Source organism: Hemitrygon akajei, chromosome 22 (genome assembly GCF_048418815.1).
Source record: "Hemitrygon akajei chromosome 22, sHemAka1.3, whole genome shotgun sequence".
NCBI lineage: Eukaryota > Metazoa > Chordata > Chondrichthyes > Myliobatiformes > Dasyatidae > Hemitrygon > Hemitrygon akajei.
The window spans coordinates 55,308,016-55,327,501 of NC_133145.1; the positions used below are offsets into that span (position 1 = coordinate 55,308,016).

At 40.4% G+C, this 19,486-nt stretch overlaps 1 protein-coding gene across 6 annotated transcripts in view; it reads left to right on the forward strand.

The window, feature by feature from the left end:
• LOC140714750 (endonuclease V-like) overlaps positions 1–19,486 on the forward strand; it is a 268,236-nt gene continuing 248,750 nt past the window's right edge. For all 6 annotated transcript variants that reach the window (XM_073026281.1, XM_073026280.1, XM_073026283.1 and 3 more), the window contains exons 1-5: positions 1–91; positions 6,817–6,988; positions 13,483–13,617; positions 16,440–16,479; positions 18,711–18,823. In XM_073026281.1, coding sequence (XP_072882382.1) covers positions 33–91; positions 6,817–6,988; positions 13,483–13,617; positions 16,440–16,479; positions 18,711–18,823 — 519 coding nt within the window. In that variant the 5' untranslated portion in view covers positions 1–32. The remainder of the gene's footprint in view (positions 92–6,816; positions 6,989–13,482; positions 13,618–16,439; positions 16,480–18,710; positions 18,824–19,486) is intronic.

Genomic DNA, 19,486 nt, shown 5'->3' on the forward strand with positions numbered 1-19,486 from the left:
GCGGCGGCAGCCCCGGGACGGGCGCGGGTTCGATGTCGGCGTCGCCGTTGGCTCCGGATCACGACGAGCAGCTGCTCCGGGACTGGGAGAGGTACAGGCAACGCTTTTCTTTAAATGCCACGGAACAAAAAAAAATAAAAAAAATATATACCCCTCCCCACTTAAGATCATACAACGGCGACCAGCAGACGTCTGTTTAAAGTGTCAAGAGCTAGGGCTGGTGGTGGGAGGGCCTTCGATCGCAGTGCATTCTGGGAATTGTAGTGAGGTTTAAGGACTATAACTCCCAGAATGCTGTGCGCAGTGTGACCCTCAGCTGTAAATCTGGGAGAAGGAGAGGTTGAACTGAAAATACAGGATATTTATAAAGAAGGGGAAATCTATGGGGCACTCCAGCCCAGCACAGGGACTGGCCATGTGGCCCACCATGCCAACCCTCTCCTATCAGATTCCAACATTTTCAGCCCTTTCACCCATCACCTCCCAGCTTCTGGCTTCATTCTTGCCCTCACCTGGACTCCTCCTCCCAACATGTCCAACGTCTTTACCCCACCCTTTCTAGTGGTTCTCTCCCCTCTTCCCTCCAGTGCCAATGAAGCGTCTCGACCCAGAATGACGACTGGACATTGCCACCCATAGACGCAGCCTGACCCGCTGAGTTCCTCTGGCACATCAATCCTGGCAACCTGCACGTGGCCTACACCCCTCCAACCCTTCCTGTGCACGTAGCTGGTTGAATGTCTTTTAAACATTGCTCTTCTCTCTGCTTCTGTCATTTCCACTGGCAGCACCCTCTGTTTAGAAAAAGTACCTGGTCCTCACACGTTCTTCAGGCTCTCCCACTCAACTGGTGCGCTTTAGACCTTACAGGTTAATAAACAGACACCACCAATTAATGGAGAATATTGGCTGGGAAGAGCGTGCGAACAAACCGGAAGCAACAACTGCTGGTTTTTCCAGAAGGTCGGGCTTCCGCAGTAAATTTTCCGGTATCCACGGGAACAGCACCGTTACTGTGGTAGTATAGCAGTTAAAAATACCAGAACGATGGTCTGGATGCAATTTAAATTCTGTTAATAACCTGGAATTTGTGGGAGATTTTAAAAAAACAAACTATCTTAGTAACATTGACTACAATGACAACCATTTTGTCATAAAAATTAATTTCATTGATTAACACAAGACTATTTACATAGGAGCAGAATTAGGCCATTCAGCCCATTGAGTCTCCACCATTCCATCGTGGTTGATTTATTATCCCTCTCAACCCCGCCTTTGCCCCATAACCTTTGACACCCTTATTAATCAACAACCTATCAATCTCTGCTTTAAGTATACCCACAGCTGTCTGTGGCAATGAATTCCACAGATTCACCACCCTCTGGCTAAAGAAATTCCTCCTCATCTCTGTTCTAAATGGACATCCCTCTATTCTGAGGCTGTGTATAGGAAACATCCTCCCCCCCATCTGGGCCTTTCAGGATTCAGTAGGTTTCAATGAGATCCCTCCTTATTCTTCTAAACTCCAGCGAGTACAGGACCAGAGCCATCAAATGTTCCTGGTATGTTAATACTTTAATTCCCGGGATCATTTGGGGGTGGGGGTAAGATTGCCATCCTTACGTATTCTGCATGGTATGTGACTCCAGTCGCACCACATGGATTCTCAAATACGTAATCTCTACCCAGCTGTAGGGAGCCTCTCACCACCTCCTGTAGGGTCATTGGGTACGGGCGATACAGAATGGTTCTGTCAGTGACACAAGACATTCTGCAGATGCCCCTAGTGCTCCTCCTCCTCTTCCCCTTTCTCCAATGATCCACTCTGCTCTCCTGTCAGATTCCTCTGTCTCCAGCCCTTTACCTTTCCCACCCATCTGGCTTCACCTTTCACCTTCTAACTATACTCCTCCTCATCCCCGCAGCTTTTTAATCTGACGTCCTCCCCCTTCTTTCCAGTCCTGAAACGCCGACTGTTTATTAATTTCTGTAGATGCTGCCTGACCCGCTGAGATCCCCCAGCATTTTGTGTGTGCCACTCTGGTTCTGTCAGTGAAGCTCAGATCCTGAGTGAATAAAGTGCAGAATTGCATGAATGGGCTTGCATACACGCTCCACTTTGATCTGTAGCCCTCTGTTTCCTGTCTGTCCTGTCTCTCTTGGGGCGATGATGTTGTCATTTGAGTGTCCGGGCTACATTAGTAAAGTGGTGCTCGGGTCTGTCACTGCTGGGTTTGTCTATGAGCATCTGTGTGAAATTGTTTAAGTAAGATTTGCACACTAGCTTTCAGAGAGCTATCACAAGGAGTTGTTAAGCACCAGCTTCCTATCCTTCAGAGCTGTACGTTACAGCCAACATGCTGGACTCCTCCATCGAGGTATGCCTATGTCCATTAGAGATAGAAGTCTTGTGGTTTACAGGTTTGGAGGTGTAGCCCTTGGAGTACTCAGTGTTGATTATGGACCTCATGTCATCTCAGTGCATCAAGGTCAAATGTGGACAGAGAGGCCTCCTAATTACTGCCCTCAGCTGGTGACGAGTTTCTCAAAGTAACAAGGACCCAGAAAGTTCCCACAATACTGCCATCACAGATGCCTTGTGCAGGAAGGCACAGAGTCGACTGTACTTCCTTAGAAGGTTGGCATCATTCAATGTCTGTAGTGAGATGCTGAAGATGTTCTATAGGTCAGTTGTGGAGAGCGCCCTCTTCTTTGTGGTGGCGTGTTGGGGAGGAAGCATTAAGAAGAGGGACGCCTCACGTCTTAATAAGCTGGTAAGGAAGGCGGGCTCTGTCGTGGGCAAAGTACTGGAGAGTTTAACATCGGTAGCTGAGCGAAGGGCGCTGAGTAGGCTACGGTTAATTATGGAAAACTCTGAACATCCTCTACATAGCACCATCCAGAGACAGAGAAGCAGTTTCAGCGACAGGTTACTATCGATGCAATGCTCCTCAGACAGGATGAAGAGGTCAATACTCCCCAATGCCATTAGGCTTTACAATTCAACCGCCAGGACTTAAGAATTTTTTAAAAGCTATTATTAATGCTTTTTGAGATAGTGATTTAGATGCATATCATATTTTTTACTGAGTTAAGTATTGTATGTAATTAGTTTTGCTACAACAAGTGTATGGGACATTGGAAAAAAAGTTGAATTTCCCCATGGGGATGAATAAAGTATCTATCTATCTATCTATCTATCTATCTATCTATCTATCACTGGTTGGAGGACTTCATTGGCTTACAGTGGGGGCAGGGGTGGCACAACTACTGATGGAGATGGAAGAGTCATGAAGGATGTAGCTGCCACTTGAATCTGTGGAAGCACTAACGTGAAGGATGATGTTGATCTTGATTTCAACACCTTACCTGTTACAGATGCACGTGAAGAGTCTAATGGCCACCATCTACACTGCCCATACTTCTCGCTGCCTCAGTAGAGCAGGCGGATTAATCATAGACTCCGCCTGCCCCAGAGATTCTCTGGTATGGAAACACCAATGCCCAAGAACAGAAAAGCCATCCTACATAAAGTGGATGCAGCCCAGGAAAAGTCCTCCCCACCAGTGAGCTCCTCTACAAGGAGCACTGGCAGAAGAAAGCAGCATCGATCATCAAGGACTCCCACCATTAAGGCCATGCAGCTGCCATCGGGACCCTTAGGTCCCACACCATCAGGTGCAGGAACAGTTATTGTCCTACAACTATCAGCCTCCTAAACTAGTGTGGACAATGTGTGTGTGAGAGAGAGAGATTTGCACAGTTTCTCTTCTTTTGCACATTGATTGTAAGTCACTGTGTGTTGTTTTTAATCGATACTGTCATATTTCTCTGCTCTATTGTGAGTGCCCACAAGAAAATGAATCTCAGGGTTGTATATGGTGGCATAGATGTACATTGATAATAAATTTACTGTGAAGAGGGGGAAGAGAGAAGAAAACCGAAAAAGACAAAGCGCCAGGCTGAAGAATAGCTTCATCCTAATGAAAGGTTTCAGTGACTTTATTCCTTTCCATAGACGCTGAGTTCCTCCAGCATTTTGTGTGTGTTACTCTGGATTTGCAGCATCTCCAGACTCTCTTTTGCTCTATCCCACCGTTACCAGACACTTGAACAGACCTCTTATACATTAAGGTGGATTCTCTACAATCTACCTGGTTATGATCTCGCACTTTATCATTAACCTGCACAGCACTCTTTCGATAGCTTTTACACTTCATTCTGCCCTTCTGTTTTTGCTTTACACATTTTTCTAGCTCAATGCGCAGTGTTTTGATTTGACCTCTATAAACAGTATGCAAGACAAGCTTTTCACATGCGACAATAATAAACCAATTCCAATCTGTCATTCTGTGCGGCACTAGAATTGTGCTGAATGGGCTGGATTCAGATGGATCTGGCAGTTCTAAACAGAGGCCATACAATGCATAATTTCATAGCCTGGCATCTTCTTCATTCCTCTGTGGATCAACCCTGGTTTAACAGAGAGTGCCAGAAGACATATGATATGAGGTGATAGGCAGATATGAGGAAGATATACAGATATGAGGTATATGTCACACTGGAGGATGTATTTCATTCAGAGTTTCTGGAGGTTTGGTATGTCAAAGATTCTAGCAAATTTCTACACATGTACCAAGGAGAGAGTTCTACTGGTGGCATCACCGTCTGGTATGGATGGGCCACTGCACAGGGTCGGAAAAAACTGCAGAGGTTTGGAAGTTCATCCAGCTCCATCATGGACACTAACCTTCCCAGTGTCGAGGACACCTTCAAAAGGCGATGCCTCAAAAAGGCAGCGTCCATCATTAAGGACCCCCATCACCCAGGACATGTCCTCTTCCTATTACTACCATCAACGTGGAGGTACAGGAGTCTCAAGACACACAAGGTTTTAGAAAGGTATCTGCTCTGGATTCCCTCTAAGGCTAACGTATCTTTCCAGTGTATGTGGTGCCCAGCAATGATCAGGGTTCCTGATGTGGCCTAACAAGGGTTTTTTTTACCACATGTTAAGGCTTCTGTCCCACATTATTCTTGCCATAAAACAGAGAACTTCAGAGTTTACTGAATTAGAAGCTGTTTTCTGTGATTATACTTTTGGTTTTGTGCTACACCTTTGTAATTCTATTTCTTCTCCTAAGTGTCACCCTGCCTGATTGACTGCAGAGGGATTTGATATGTGGCTTTCTACGTTAGATTTAAGACCTTACTTAAAAATACCGAACTGGCCGAATCCACTGTTAAAACACTAGTCAGCTTCTCTCCATAAAAGGGTCAACCTTATTCGCCATAAACATTTTCATGTATTAGGAATTTGCTGTTGGTGCGTTGGCGCAACACACAAGACCACATTCCACAATTACAAAGAACAAAGAATCACAAAAAAGTTAGACCTGATATCCATCCTGATGAAGGGTTTTGCCTCAAATGTCGATTGTTTATTTCTCTCCAGGGATGCTGCCTGGCCTGCTTAGTTCACCAGTATTTTGTGTGTGTTGCTCTGAATTTACAGCATCCGCAGAATCTCTTGAGTTTAAGACTTGGAATATTTTCTCCTTTGACTTTGGTGAATCACATTGACTTTGAACTTGAGGTGCTATTGACAGTACAGACTGACACTTTCTATATTTGTTGCCTGTGGATGTCTTTGACAAATCCATCCTTCGTTGTGAATCCCAAGTGTCTTGTGAGCTGAATAGCTTTCTGGGCTTTTTCTTTCCAAGGAGTTAAGAGTTAACCATAGTGCTGGGCTGTTGTATTGGTCAGACAAGGTAGTATAAAATTGAATGAAGACTTAGCACAAGCAATTCTGTAGGGCAAAACACACAAAGCACTGGAGGAACTTAGCAGGTCAGGCATCATCTATGGAGAGGAATAAACACTGTGTGTTTCAAGCTGAGACCCTTAATCAAGGACTGGAAAGAAAGAGGGAAGAAGCCAGAATGAAGAGTGTCATCTTTCTGATAGCTCAGGTCAAATTTCTTATACAAGGAAGTACATGTACGTAAAGATGCAAAGAAAAACTTCAATCCTGCAGCATCACCGGCAAAAGACATACAAGGCACAACATTCACAAGAAAACCATACATTACATTGTCTTATGAAGGTAACTTGAGTTAGCTGGGGCTTTTTTCTCTGGGGTAAAGGAGGATGAGAGGTGACCTGTTAGAGGTGCACAAGATGACAAGAGGCTTAGACAGAGAGGATAGCTGGAGCTTTCTCCAGGGCAGAAATGGCTAATACAAGGGGCATAATTTTAAAGTGATTGGAAGAAAGTATGGGGGGGGGGGAAGGATGTCAGAGTAAGTTCTGTATACAGAGAGAGGTGGGTCCTTGGAACGCTCTGTCAGGGGTGGTGGTAGAGGCATTTAGGAAACTCTTAGATAGGTAAATGGATGATAGAAAAACAGAGAATTACATAGGAGGGAAGGGTTAGAATTAATCTTAAAAGGTTAGCCCTGTACTGTGCTGGTTCTAAATGTAAATTATACAAGGAAGAACACAATTAGAACTAAAAATAATCAAAGTCCACTGTGGTGCAATGTGTTACTGTACTGAGGTAGTGATTAGAATTGTGCAGATTGGTTCAAGAATCAAATGATTAAAGTGAAGTAATTGTACCATACTCACTGAAAATTCCCATGAACAATAAATGCAAGTAAAGGATCTCTGTATTGGTTTTTCCAGTCATTGGCTCACTAATTTTGCTTGGTTCAGAATATATTTTATAATGTTTGATTAAATTTATTATTATAAATTATTTACATATTTTTCTTTGTTGCTTAAATATTGACTTTGATTTCCTTCTGGCAGCCAGCAGGTAGAACTAAAGAAGCACTTGATTGACTACAACACCGAGGACTGGCAGAGCAACGAAGGCTTTGAAGGGTTAGAGCGTGTCGGAGGAGTGGATCTATCTTTCATCAAGGAAGATGAAGTTAATGCTTGTGCTTCGTTGGTGGTTCTCAGTTATCCTGATCTCAAGGTAAAATGAAGCATTAAACCCGGAAAGGTTGTAATTGATCCATGCTCCAACTGTCACGTGTTGTCATTCATTGCAAAGGCCCGTCCCATTCTCTGTGGCAGCAGCAATTTGAACATTTTGAGCACCCCATGCCCTTCACAACGAGCCAGCCGGTGGAGTAGTGGCATCCTCACTGGACTTCGAGTCTTGTGGTCCCAGGTTCGAATTCAGCTGACTTCTGGCATGCTTTTCACCTTGTGCCGGGTTGAGTTGCTCGTAAAAATAAAAACAGACAAATGCTAAAGAAATGCAAGGTTGCTGGCCGATGCGCCATAAGGAACAACATGCCTTTCACAGGAGGAGAAACAGATGGTTGAAAGGCAAATGGGTTTGAGGAAGGGAGGAAGTGACTAACATGACCAACAAGGAACAGGAGCCTTAGGTCCCACACCATCAGGTCCAGGAACAGTTGGCTCCTGAACCAGCGTGGGTAGCTTCACTCATCTCAGCAGTGAACTGATTCCACAATGTACCAGCTCACTTTCAAGGACTCTACAACTCATGTTCTCAATGTTACTTATTTAGTATTTGCACTGTTTGCCTTCTTATTGCATTTTGATTGTTTGTGAATTTTTATGTGTGGTTTTTCATTGATTCTATTGTATCTCTTTGTTCTACTGTGAATGCCTGCAAGAACATGTATCTCAGGCTAGTATAAGATGACACATGTGGCAATACAGTGCGGAGTAGGTCCTTCCAGCCCTTCGAGCCACGCCTCTCCATCTACCCCACAGCCCCAGTTAACCCCAAGCTAATCTCAGGACAATTTACAATCACCAATTAACCTACCTGGCACTTCTTTTGACTGTGGAAGGAAACGAGAGCACCCAGGGGGAAACCCGCACATTCCATAGGGAGGAGGACAGAGAGTCCTTACAGGACGGCGCCGGAATTGAACTCTAAACTCTGGAACACCCCGAGCTGCAGTACTGTGGTGCCCAAGTATATGTACTTTGATAATATATTTTCTTTGAACTTTGATGCAAGAGTTTGATGAAAGCTCCAGAATGTTGTAGGTCAAAGCCTGGGTAGCAGTCGGAAGGCAGCGTGCACAGATCCAGCCGGAGCAACTACAATGAACACAAAAGAAAGGAGCTGGATCCACCAGTTAATAAAGTGCAGTATAACAGTATATACTTAGAATTTACTTCTGATTGTCGCATTTACCTTTTATATAATTTTGTGTAGAAGGATACCTTAGCAATTGGCATATTCTGAGTGCTCTGCTGATCTGATTGGACTGTGTTACTGTCTGGTTTGGCTATTAAAACAAAAACTTCATGCCAATTTAAACATTTCTTCCCCCAGGCAGTTAATCTGATCAATTATTCTAGTAAGCCATCCCCATTCTTCCCCCCCACAATCTATCACCTCAATCACTGCACTGCGCTGTAAACACTTTAAACCACTTTTTATAATGCTATTTACATTGTAAGTACATGAATGTATTTTATGCACATTTTATTCCATATCCATATTTTAACTGCTAAGTATTTTTTGTATATAAAATTCCTTTATTCTTATTATTGTTGAAAGCTGTTTTTTGTTGCATGCCGAACTCTGACCAGCACACCACAGCAAATTCGGAAAGCATGTAAATGTCTATGGCGAATAAAGTTCATCCTTGATGCTGAACGACTTAACAGAAGTGAGCAAAATAAGATGATCATGGTAGCTGAGTGATAGTTTAACCATTAGCTGGAATCACAAGCCATTAATCCCTCATCTGTCCGCTACTGAGAGGTCCAATATGTGAAGATGTGGTAAGTCCACTGAGTTTGAACAATTGCACATTGACCAGAGAAGCTTATGTTTTCCTTTCAAACTTTGAAAATGACCTACATGTTAAATTTTTCCGGGCAGAATTACAACTCCGGAACATCAGTACAGTACCTCAGTACTGAGCTGTTAGAACAACATTGATCAGAATATCCTGCATTGTTAATTTGCTACAGCAACCTATCATCTTGATCCATACTTTTAGCATTCAGCCAATCAGAATCTTGCTACATCAGCAATTATATAGTTAGCTCAACCTATTGAATCTGCAATCCTTTCTATGGCTTGTTAGTTGGAATAGCACTAGGACTCTAGATATTAAAGTAATGAATATTTTGCCTTTGATTGGTCCACAAGAGAAAATATTTGGATTGATATTTTACCTAAATTAAGATTGGAATTAGTTTGTGTCAGGCATCACTACCATCTGAGTAATCACGGGGTAGGTATATTCTAATCCTGGAGTAGCCACTGAAATAACCTGCTCTTTAAACTGGATCCGTTTGCATGGTAGACAATTGCTTACTGTTCCTCTCTGCACTTTGTGGAGCATCAGGCAGCAAGCTTGCCATTAATTTTGTCTGTTTTTTACGAGGCCAAGTTGCTAGCTCGACACTCAGGCCAGCATGGATAGAAAACGTGCAAGGAGCCGGCTGGCTTCGAACCTGGGACCATTCCCCTATGAGTCCAGTGCTAATGCCACTACATCACTGGCCAGCTAAGGTAGACAATTGTATTGTATGTAAACTGTGCATGGAAAATTAAAGATACTACTTTAAATGACTTGTCTTGTGAGTTGTTCTTACAACTACAAAATAACACAAGTACACATCACTAGAGCAACAATTTATTGTTCAAAAAAACTGAATATTGGAAGGACAAAGTTTTACAGAGGTATGAGTGATGAGATTGATAATTAGAGAGAGCATGCAAGTAGGACATATACTTAATCCCAGTAGGAGCCGTCATTCTGGGAAGATTTTTCTAACATCAACTCTATAGTTCATTGGAATTATTTGCAGAAAAAAATAATAATTCACAAGAGATTGCTCTAACATATTTAGCTTTTCCAATACAAAGGTATGTGGTATCCAAGCTAATTTTCACCACGTAAGTATCAGAAAATATTACATGATAAATTAATTAAAGAGGGTCATTGACAGACTATCAGAATCGGACCATACAGCTGTTTGTCTCTTCGCTGTTAGATGGGAGGAATTAATTCTGACTGTACACATAATTCTGAGATGACTGGAAAGGGAGAAGATGAAAAATACTCTTGGCTAGCTATAAATCAGGATGAAAAACAATGAATCAAACATTTTGGAAACAAGTCTTCAAAATGTGATTTTTCATGAGAAAGGTTCAGAAAATAAAGCAGAATAAAGTGCTAGTCAGTATCTGTTGACAGAGAAACAAAGTAAACTTTTCAGGTTAAAGCCCCCTCGTCTTTCCAGCAGTTTTTGTCCATTTCAGAATCTGCTGTTTTTCTTATTTTCATACAATAAGTCAACCTGTTTGTAGTAATCGTATAAATACATGTGCTAGTATTGGTTCATATTTTGTCAGAAGTTACCACGATGCAGCGAAAAGTTTGTCTTGCATACCGTTCATACAGATCAAATCATTTACACAGTGCATCAAACTAGAATAAGATAAAACAATAACTATAAAGAATGAAGTGTAATAGCTACTGAAAGAGATAAAGTGCAAGACAGAGCGGAGGCTGTAGTGTAGTGGGGAGTGTATTGACTAGCCTTTGAACAGAAAATCCTACAAAAGGTAGTGGATTCAGCTCAGTACGTCACAGGTAAAGCCCTCCCAACCATTGTGCACATTTACATGAAATGCTGTCGTAGCATTTCATGTAGCATCTGCCATCAGAGATCCTCACCATGCAGGCCATGCTCTTTTCTCACTGCTGCCAGGGGGTAAAAGGTACAGGAGCCTCTGGACTCACACCATGTTCAAGAACAGTTACTACCCTTCAGGAACTCCATGTCTTCCACCCAGGTTTGTGATAATGATCATTATCACCCATTGTCCTTCGAGACAGATGAATGCCAGCCAACTACCCTTCAACCATCAGGCTCATGAACAGAAGGGGATAACTACACTCACTTGCCCATCCATTGAGATGTTCACCAACCAATGATCTCACTTTAAGGACTATTTCCTTTATTTCATGTTCTCATTTATTTTTATTTGCATTTAAACTGTTTGCTGTCTTCTGCACTCTACTTGATCTTCATTGATCCAGTTATTGTAACTATTCTATAGATTTGCTGAATATGCCCGCAGGAAAATGAATCTTAGGGTTGTATGTGGTGACATATATGTATTCTGATAATAAAATTTATTTTGAAATTTGAACTTTGAGCACTGGTTTCTTCTCTCTGTGATATGGTGTTGTAGATCAAATTGCGTGCTGCTTCTCAGAAACCAGTAGTATGAGTATATGCCACTGAGGTTGCTAACATAGGAATCCTATCGAGTTAATATAAAATATCTCCATTTTCTTGTGTCCCTTTTGAAATCTGCAGTTACCTCTAAACCAGCAGTAGGTGGCAACAAAATTTAGAAATGCTGGAACAATTTATATCTTCTCAGCATTTTCTTCCTTCACTGGTCTCGTTGGATACTGTTCATTTCAATTTAAGGAGTGAGTAAGTATAGAATAGGCGCTGGTTTTAGTTTCAAGATAGTTCATTTAAAACAATTTATCCTGTTATTTATTCCAGCCATTGTTAAAATTCTGAGCAGGATCATGTTGCAAACATCTACCAGATATTTCTGTAACGCCTAGGCAGCATAATCACCTTTTTTAATTACACTTAATAATTAACTAAAAACAAAAAAAATTAGAATTAAAAGAGAAAAGATAAGCTGTGATATGTCATAGAAACATAGAAATCTACAGCACGTTACAGGCCCTTCGGCCCACAATGTTGTGCCAACCATGTAACCTACTCTAGAAACTGTCTAGAATTTCCCTACTGCATAGCCCTCTATTTTTCTAAGCTCCATGCACCTAAGAGTCTCTTAAAAGACCCTATTGTATCTGCCTCTACTACAGTTGTCGACACCACTCTGTGTGAAAATCTTACCTGTGACATCCCCCTTGTACCTACTTCATTGAAGATTTCACCATCCAGACATGCTCTCTTCTTGATGCTGCCTTCAGGAAGGAGGTACAGGCGCCTCAGGACCCACACCATCAGGTTCAGGAAGAGACTTTTCCCCCCTCAACCATGAGGTTCTAGAACCAGAAGGGATAACTTCACTCAACTTCACTCAGTCCTATGTTGAAATGTTTCCACAACCTAAGGGCTCTACATCTCATATTCTCGATATTAATTATCTTTTTTCCCCTCTTTCTGTATTTGCACATCTTGTTGCTTTTGCACATTGGTTGTTTGTCCATCTTGTGTGTTGTTTTTCGTTGATTCTGTTGTGTTTCTGTAGTTACTGTGAATGCCTGCAAGTAAATGAATCTCAGGATTGTATATGGTGACATATGTGTACTTTGATAATAATTTACTTTGGACCTTACAGATGCTCACTGATCTAGCCTTCTGCTTTTATTTTGCATTTACATACTTTACAGTTTCTGTTTCTTATTATGATCCCCTTTTTAGTGAAGGTTTGATGAAGGAAACTACACTGATGTTGCACTGTGGAATGAAAGAACACCAGCATTCCATGAAAGTGAATCACTGAATTTCCCTGCATGAAGGGCTGTGCTCAAATTAACTAAAATTCCTCAAAGATACTGTATTCTACAGGGTAATGCAGATGAAAGAAATCGTGGAGTTGGTGTTTGACATTGAAATAATTAATTTTACATGAAAAGCAGTGGAGAAAATACAGTACATTTAAAAGTTGCAAACAACCTTTGCTGCTAACACTTCTGCTACAGTAGCTATAAATATCAATAGGAGTTTGAGGAGATTCAGTGTGACACCAAAGACCCTAGCAAATTTCTATTGATGTTCTGTGAAGAGCATTCTAACCGGTTGCGGCACTGTCTGGTATGGAGGGGCCACTGCGCATGATCAGAAAAATCTGCAGAGGATTGTAAACTCAGCCAGCTCCATCACGGGCAGCAGCCTGCCCACCATCAATGACATCTTCAAAAGGCAATGCCTCTAAAAGGTGGCATCCATCATTAAGGACGCCCACCTCCCAGAACGTGCCATCTTCTCATTACCACCATCACGGTGGAGGAACAGCAGTCTGAAGACACTCAACATTTTAGGAATGGCGTCTTCCCCTCTGCCATCAGATTTCTAAACAGACAATGGACTCGAACAATACCTCACTATTTTTTGTTCTCCTTTGCACTACTTACTTATTTTTTATATTTTTTTTATTATAATTCATAGAAAATATTATGCATTGCAGTATATTGCTGCTGCAAAACAACAGATTTCATGATGCATGCCAGTGATAATAAACCTGATTTTGCTTCAGATTCTGATTTGAACAGCATTGGTTGTTATTTGTTGAAGAGATGGCTCCTTGAACTTTCATTGTTCATTCTACATTCAATGTTTTAAGACATGAATGTGCCTCTATGAACGTTGTGAACAAAAATGCAGGAAGAATTGCATTTATTCAAACATTCAATATTCATCATTGCCATTTCAATTTTGTTTTGTCTCCATACTGCTCAGGTAGTCTATGAAGAGTGCCAGATGGTTTGTCTGACTGCCCCTTATATCCCTGGCTTTTTGGCTTTTCGGGAGACACCTTTCTTGGAAGAAGCTGTGAAAAGACTGCAGCGTAAAGATCCAAGCCTTCTCCCTCAGGTAAAATCAGCTTGTTAGAAATATGATCCTTGATTGAACTGCCTGAAGCAGATCTCCTTAACACAACAATTCCAAAATAGCAAAGTTATATAATTTTGTTTTTAAAACAACTGCTGCACTTAATGCTTCTCAGAGTGGTAACCACAATCAGAATAGAATTTCGAAAGTATTAAACCAACCCAGTTTTATTAATTTTACTTCAGATCACATACATAAAACATAGAAACATAGAAAACCTGCAGCACAATACAGGCCCTTTGGCCTACAAAGTTGTGCCGAACACGTCCCTACCTCAGAAATTACTAGGCTTACTTATAGCCCTCTATGTTTCTAAGCTCCATGTACCTATCCAAAAGTCTCTTAAAAAACCCTATCATATCTTCCTCCACCACCATTGCCAGCAGCCCATTCCACGCACTCACCACTCTCTGTTCCAAAAGATTTAAAATAGCTAACAGTCTCACTTTTACCTTTTGAAATCCATTGGGAAAGTCATTTTGATAGCTATTGTTTACACTGTCACTTTCTAGATTTCACTAATTCAATATTGTCCTTACAAAATGGTACATCATATTATAATTAAAAGTTGAGTTTAGAGAATTCCTAGCATATGGTAAAATTTGAAAGCTATCTCTGTTAGCATTTTAAAAGCAGTTTTGATTTCAAAATTAATTTCGAAGTAAATTTATTACCAGAATACAAATATGTACTTTATACAGAGGCTTCACGGTAACATAGCAGTTTGCCTAACATTATTACATTGTCAACGGCCAGGGTTCAGTTACTGCTGCTGTTTGTAAGGAGCTTGTACGTTCTCCCCTTGACTGCATGGGTATCCTCTGGGTGCTCCAGTTCCCTCCCACGTTCCAAAGACTTTCAGGTTATTAGGTTATTTGGTGACATGGGTGCAATTGGGTGGTGCAGAAATTTGGGCTGGAGGGGTCTACTACCATGCTGTATCTCTAAATATCAAACTATGTTACCATATACTACCTATAGATTCATTTTCTTGCAGGTGTATACAGGGAAATAAAGAAATTCATTAGAATTTATTTTAAAATTGTACATAAGCAAAAACTGACAACTAACCAAACTGCAATAGAAGACAAATCATGCAAATAATAACAAAAAGTAAATAAATAATATTGAGAACACAAGTTGCAGAGTCCTTGAGAGTGAGTCTGTAGGTGGAGAAGACAGTTCAGTGTTGAGGTGAATGAAGTTACAATGGTACATGTCTTTAATTGGGCAAGGATTCCTTAGGAGTTTGCAAAGATTTGACATGACATCTAAAACTTTGACAAACTTCTATAGATGTGTGTTGGAGAGTATGGACTGACTGGCATCACAGCCTGGTATGGAAACACCAATGCCCCTGAACAGAAAATCCTACAAAAAGTAGTGTATACAGCCCAATCCATGATGGGTAAAGCTGTCCCCACCATCGAGCACATCTGTATCTCAGGAATACAGCGTCCATCATCAGGGACTCGCCACCATACAGGATGTGCTTCTTCTTGCCATCTGGAAAAAGGTACAGGAGCCTCAAGATGCACACCACCAGGTTCAGGAACAGTTATTATCCCCCAACCTTCGGGCTCTTGAACCAAACGGGTAACTTCAGTTGCCCTATTAATGAAATGTTCCTACAACCTATGGACTCACTCTCAAGGATTCTTCTTCTTGTGTCTTCAATATTTATTGCTTATTTATTTATTATTATTATTTCTTTCTATTTGTATTTGCAGTTTGTTGCCTTTTGCACTCTGGTCGATCGCCCATGTTGGTACAGTCTTGCATTGTTTCTATTATGGTTATTATTCTAGTTTGGATTTATTGTGTATGCTCACAAGAAAGTGAATCTCAGGATTGTACATGGTGACATATATGTACTTTGATAATAAATTTGTCTTGAACTTTCAACATTGTTTGGGGACATGCAGGATGCATCAAGCTAAAGCTGCTTCTGTTTTAACTTGCTGTAAGGAAATGGACTCCTCAGCAATTAAATGATCAAAGGAATTACATTAAAATGAAATTCTGAGATCAGCTTTAACTGTAAGGAAAAAAATTTAAAAGAAGAAAAATGAATTGGAAAGCATTAGATCATTGACGAGTTATTGTAACATGTCATATACACCCTGAAATTGGGGTAGTGGCTTAAAATCTCCAGAAGTATATGCCATAATTAATACAAAATATAAAGCAGAATTATGTTTTAAAGTCTCTTTCAACCGATGCTCTGCTGTTCTCATTCTATTTTTTGATGTGGATGTTTTATGATGCTGTTTGAAGTTGTAAAAAATGATTTGTGACAGGTTGTTATTGATTACCTGACAAGACCTGAAGGTTTACTGTATCCATTGAAGAGGGCCCACACTATTAACAAGCTACTTTTAATAGTATATCTCGTGGGAACATTAATATTGCATACATTACAATATAGTCATAAAGATTTCCTTTCATGATTCAAAAAACAATGTGGGATTCTGGAAGTATTCAGCAAGTTGGGTAGCATTTGTCAAGAGAGGAACAGGTAATATTTCAGGTCAATTACATTCAATAATGTTTAATAAAGTTCTCATTTGTGATCAAATGATTTAAAAAAATGTTTTATAGTAGCAATTAAAGAGAGAAATGAACTGTTTAAAATGACTAATAGTAGATGAAATGTGCAGCATGAATTCTGGTAACTTTTCAGTATACTTTTATGCTAATTTTGTTTCTAAGCTTTTTATACTTGTAGATCTTTTAACAGATATTAATATAAAACTGCAGAAGTGCCCTATAAATATATTTAATCTACATTATTAATATTCCAGGTCATTTTTGCGGATGGAAATGGAATATTACATCACAGAGGTACAGTTCACTTCTTAGTTTTTATTTATTTGCAATCTATTGTACAATAATCCATGAAAGCTACAACTTTAGCTCTTTAGTGATTAGAAACTTACTTTTATTTTAAACAAATTTAAGCACTAACATTTACTTCACACAGGCAGTTGACTGATTTAAAAAAAAACATGCTAGAACCTGTTGCATTCAAGTGTATCTAAAGTGTGAAGTATTAGTACATTAATTTAAAAACTAATAAAATATTTTTGCCTAGCTCATTTACCTGCTTTTATTTGTTGCTGCATGCTGGTGTTCAATCAATTTCAGTGTTTTTTTAAAATTTTAAATAATCATTAATCTATCCCAGGAAACTGAGGGAAGAAAGGGAGGAAATTGCTGGGGACTTAACAGAGATTTTTGTGTTCTCTTCATAAATGAGCAAGGTGCCAAAAGTCTAGAGAATAGCCAATTTTGTTCCTGTATTTAAGCAGGGCAACAGGGACTAACCAGAAACTATAAGCTAGAGAGCTTAAATCTGTGGTAGGTAAGGTTCTTAGGGACAAAAATTACAAGCATTTGAAAAGGTTTGGGCTTATTATGGGCTGGTTGTGTGAAAGGTGAGGGCTAGAGGATTTCAGTCCTTCCTGCGTACACAGCAAAATCACTATGGCAAGCCTTGCCTCGCCCTTTCAAAGATATTCCCTTTGCCCAATCCATCCTTCTCCCATGCTCTCTGCAACTACGGTAAGTTAGTTTTGTTTTTCTTTCAGTTCTGAGGAAAGTCCTTCGACCTTAAAGGTTACCAGTACGTAGATCGTATTGCTGTCCTCGGATGACCTGATGAGGTTTAATGAATATACATGATCAGTGTAGTTTCTCCTTTTTAAACATTATTAACATTAAAATTCCAGTTGCCACCTGCTTTAATGCCCAAGTTTTCTTAAATCCAATTCAATTTCAGGTAGTGGATTTCCACAGGACTGCTAAGATTTACTGTTTTTTTGAACAGTCAGTGAACAGTTTTGAAGGATTGTTTTTTCCCCACATAAAGTGTACTTGGAAATGAAAAATGCATGTGGATTTTCATCTGCTTGCAAAAGTCAGAACCACTCTGTGTTTCTATAACACTGTTTTGATAGAAAATGGAAGGTCACAGTGACCCTCCCTGCTGCTTTACACATCCACTCACTTTAAATACTGACTTAAGACCATCACCCCTACTGGAGCATAGGCCACCGTCAGCAGCCTGCCGGAGTCCTCTGTCCTGGCCCAGTCTTTCAAGTTGTCTCCAGGTGTAGCCCATGGAAGTTCCTTCCTCCTCCAGGGATGAGGTCTTCCACTTCTGTTGGCATTTTTGTAGCTCTGGGTTTTTAATGGATGTGGTTGCTAATCCCACGGCCGACCCTCCTCCTTTTGCGATCACCCGTGGCAGAGCTACCTTAAACACAAAAGAAACTTTACTTGTTCTCTTCTTCCTCTTAATGAAATGAGCCATTTTAGTATTCTGATCAAGACTTAGAATGGCATGATTTGCTGATCTGATATTGGAGACACATTGACAGCATTTTGGTACCATTGGGGAAAGACAGTGTGAACTAAACAATGCAAAAAAGGGTGCAGCTGATATGGGTGTACATAATTCTTTAGTGAGGATAGAACAAGGGGAAGATTGTTTAAAAACCTTTAGGGATCCTGTGGGATTAAATAGATGCACAATAAGCCTCCTCTTGGCTTTGTATGCTAAGTTTTTTGTTCAGGTCCCAGATGGAATGTAGCATTCTATTCTAAACACTGCAGATTAGGATGAGCAGTAAAGAAGATTTATCAGAACGGTAGCAGGGAGTCATGACGCCATCAGTATGGGGGACCACAGTTCTCCTTTGAGCAGAGAGGCTTAAGGTGGAACTTATCAGAAGCGTTCAATATGTGAAGGATATGTAAAGGGACAAAATGGGCAGGAACTAGACACGGATTTAAGGAAAAGTCCTGGGCCAGTCTTTCAAGTTGTCCCCAGATGTAGCCCATTGAAGATCCCTCCTCGTCCAGGGATGAGGTCTTTAGAGCTTCTGTTGGCATTTCTGTAGCTTTGGGATTTTACTGGATGTGGTTGTTAGCCCCATGCCCAACCCTCCTCTTTTTCCAGCCGGGCTTGGGACTGTCCATGGCAGAGTTACAAGTAGTATTTAATTATTCATGAACATACAATTGAAACAAAAAGTTATGTTATTTATTATCTTTTTGTTATTGAACAACAGAATTTGGGGTTGCCTGTCATTTGGGTGTCCTGGTAGACTTGCCCTGTATTGGGGTTGCTAAAAACCTCCTGCATGTGGACGGCTTGGAAGAAAAGGATCTGCTGAAAGAAAAGGTAATGGTGAACTATCTGACGCACACCTTTGTAATTGGCATTGAAATATAACATGAATCAACTTGTTATAGCTCTTGAAGTTGGATATCTTAAAACCATCCATTCAGGAATTTCAATTTGAATTCAATCTGACTCCAGCATTTTTTATAGACGCAGAAGCAGTGCAAAAGAAAGTAGTTCTTTGAAAAGTGTGACAGCATTGATATCCGTAAGGAACAATAAATCCAAGTACTGAAGGAAGGATTTTGGCACCAACATTAATAATATAATCATTCTGCATTTTTTCCAGTTTGTTCCAAGAATATAATAAATGAAGAAATCTTCTAGCATTCTTCATACCACGCCTGTGGTCTGAAAACTGCAGAAATAAAGTCATATTTTCTCACACAAGGTTCAAATTACATTGCTGCAAGGGCATTTCCTCGCTTCCCAATACTAAATACAATTTGGGTTCACATTTCAGCATTGGCTGTGACTCAGAAACTAAACTTCCTCAGTTGAAACACCTGCCTGTGTTTCAAGTGTTATCTGTTGGTACCTTATCTCCAAATAGAACTGATAAATATATTGGAACAGATGTTTTAATTTGTCCTTTCTAGGCTATAAAATTAACCATTTTTTATATATATTCACTATTAACCAGTTACATGTGGAATTGGATAG